The sequence below is a fragment of the Charadrius vociferus genome, unplaced genomic scaffold, assembly GCF_000708025.1.
Source record: "Charadrius vociferus isolate BGI_N301 unplaced genomic scaffold, ASM70802v2 scaffold49, whole genome shotgun sequence".
Taxonomy (NCBI): Eukaryota; Metazoa; Chordata; class Aves; order Charadriiformes; family Charadriidae; genus Charadrius; species Charadrius vociferus.
In genome coordinates this window covers 5,023,943-5,025,483 of record NW_009661375.1, presented here as the reverse complement: position 1 = coordinate 5,025,483, position 1,541 = coordinate 5,023,943, and the positions used below count along the sequence as shown (strand labels likewise).

Here is a 1,541-nt window from a genome sequence, read left to right as displayed (position 1 = left end):
CCCACCCAGTCCCCCTCACCCTCCCTAATTAACCCCCCCACTGCCAGTCAGCTCCCACAGCACCCCTCTCCACCTCCCTTCCAAAAGCTGGTGGGCAGGCATGGGGACCCCACGGACACAAAAGAACCTCCCCTCCTCCCCAAGGACCAAAAACAGGGTTGTCACCCCTAAATTTCCCTTAATTGCCATAAAACTGCCCGGATCGGCAGCATGGAGCAGCACGCGAGGTGCCAGGGCTGGTTCAATCATGGCCTGGCCGCTCTGCAATCGGGGGGAGCTTAACCGGGTTTTTTAGCTCTGACTTCTTAAAACTCTGATTTTTTTCTTCCCTCCGACGTGGGTCCTTCCCGAAGCGCTTGTGGGGCAGATTTCTTTCACCTTAAACACAGCAGCAGCTCACGTGTGAGATCCGCAGCTGACCACGGATCCGCGGGTACCCACGGGGACGCAAACCAACACTCTGTCATATCGTTATTCGGGGACGACGAAACAGCGCAAGAAGCCACCAAGGCCACCCGTCCCACTCCCATTGCTGAGGGACTGACACTAGCGCTCAGATTCGCAGAGTCCCAAACGTTGGGGGGAAAAAGCAAACTCCTCTGCACAAGAAAATTCCCCATTTTTCGGCAGCAGGAGGAGGGGTGACGAGGACAGCTGAGCCAGCGGCCGCTGCAGGTCAGTGCTGGTGCTGGTCAGGACCGGCATCCCGGTATGCGCAGCGGCTGGTCGCTCTGCAAGGGGGAAGCGGTTGGAAAAAGGGAGTTATCCCAGCAAAAAGGGGGGACCTGGCTGGCATCACCCCAGGGCTTTGCACGCGCCCTCCCATCATTTTCCACAGACCTCCGGTGTCACTTCCAGGCCCCGTGGCTCAGAGCAAACCATTTATTTGTCCCCGAGCATCTTTGAGGAATCAACTGCATCCAGTATCAAAGAAGGATTTGCACGGAGCTGCACTAAGGGCTCATCATTAGCCTCGTCGCCAGCCACCCCTGTTGCTCCGCTGCGGGCTGCCGCCGTGTTTCCAAACTATGTGGAGCGAACAAAGGCAGCGGAGCGAGGTGGATGCTGATGGAAGCTGTGCCTTGCACGCGAGGCTCGGCGAGCCCGGAGGCACGGCCATGCGGATGTGCGGTAGGTGGCCACTTTGAACGCAGGACTGGCCATCAGCTGGCGACGCTGCGTTTTGCTGCTTCATCCCAGAGCATCCCTGGCTCAGCACATCCCGTCCGGTTGCTCCACTCTTGCAGGAGCGCTGCTGAGAGCAGCACGTGAGCCAGCCAAAGGCAGCAGCCGTATCCTATGCTCGCAAGGCGCAAATTTAAGGCCAAATCTTGCTTATATCAATCACTTCAGTAGCCGCAGTGGTTGTGGCGGGGCTCTGCAGTAGCAGATTTTGCCGATGCTTCATTGCTTTTGTCTGCAGCAGAGTTTTCCAGCTGGCATCACAACCAAATCACCGTTTCCCAGGAGCAGGAGCAGATTTGCCGCCCCACAGAGAGGGGATGGGGGGGGTCCTGCCAATGGGGAGAGAAAACACGGGG

The 1,541-nt window shown here is 58.1% G+C and overlaps 1 protein-coding gene across 1 annotated transcript in view; it reads left to right on the top strand.

Moving 5' to 3' along the window:
- The first annotated feature begins 711 nt into the window (after positions 1 to 711).
- Positions 712 to 1,541, top strand: part of TBPL2 (TATA box binding protein like 2) — a 21,390-nt gene continuing 20,560 nt past the window's right edge. The window contains exon 1 of the mRNA XM_009893955.1: positions 712 to 747. Within this exon, the coding sequence (XP_009892257.1) occupies positions 712 to 747 (36 nt within the window). The remainder of the gene's footprint in view (positions 748 to 1,541) is intronic.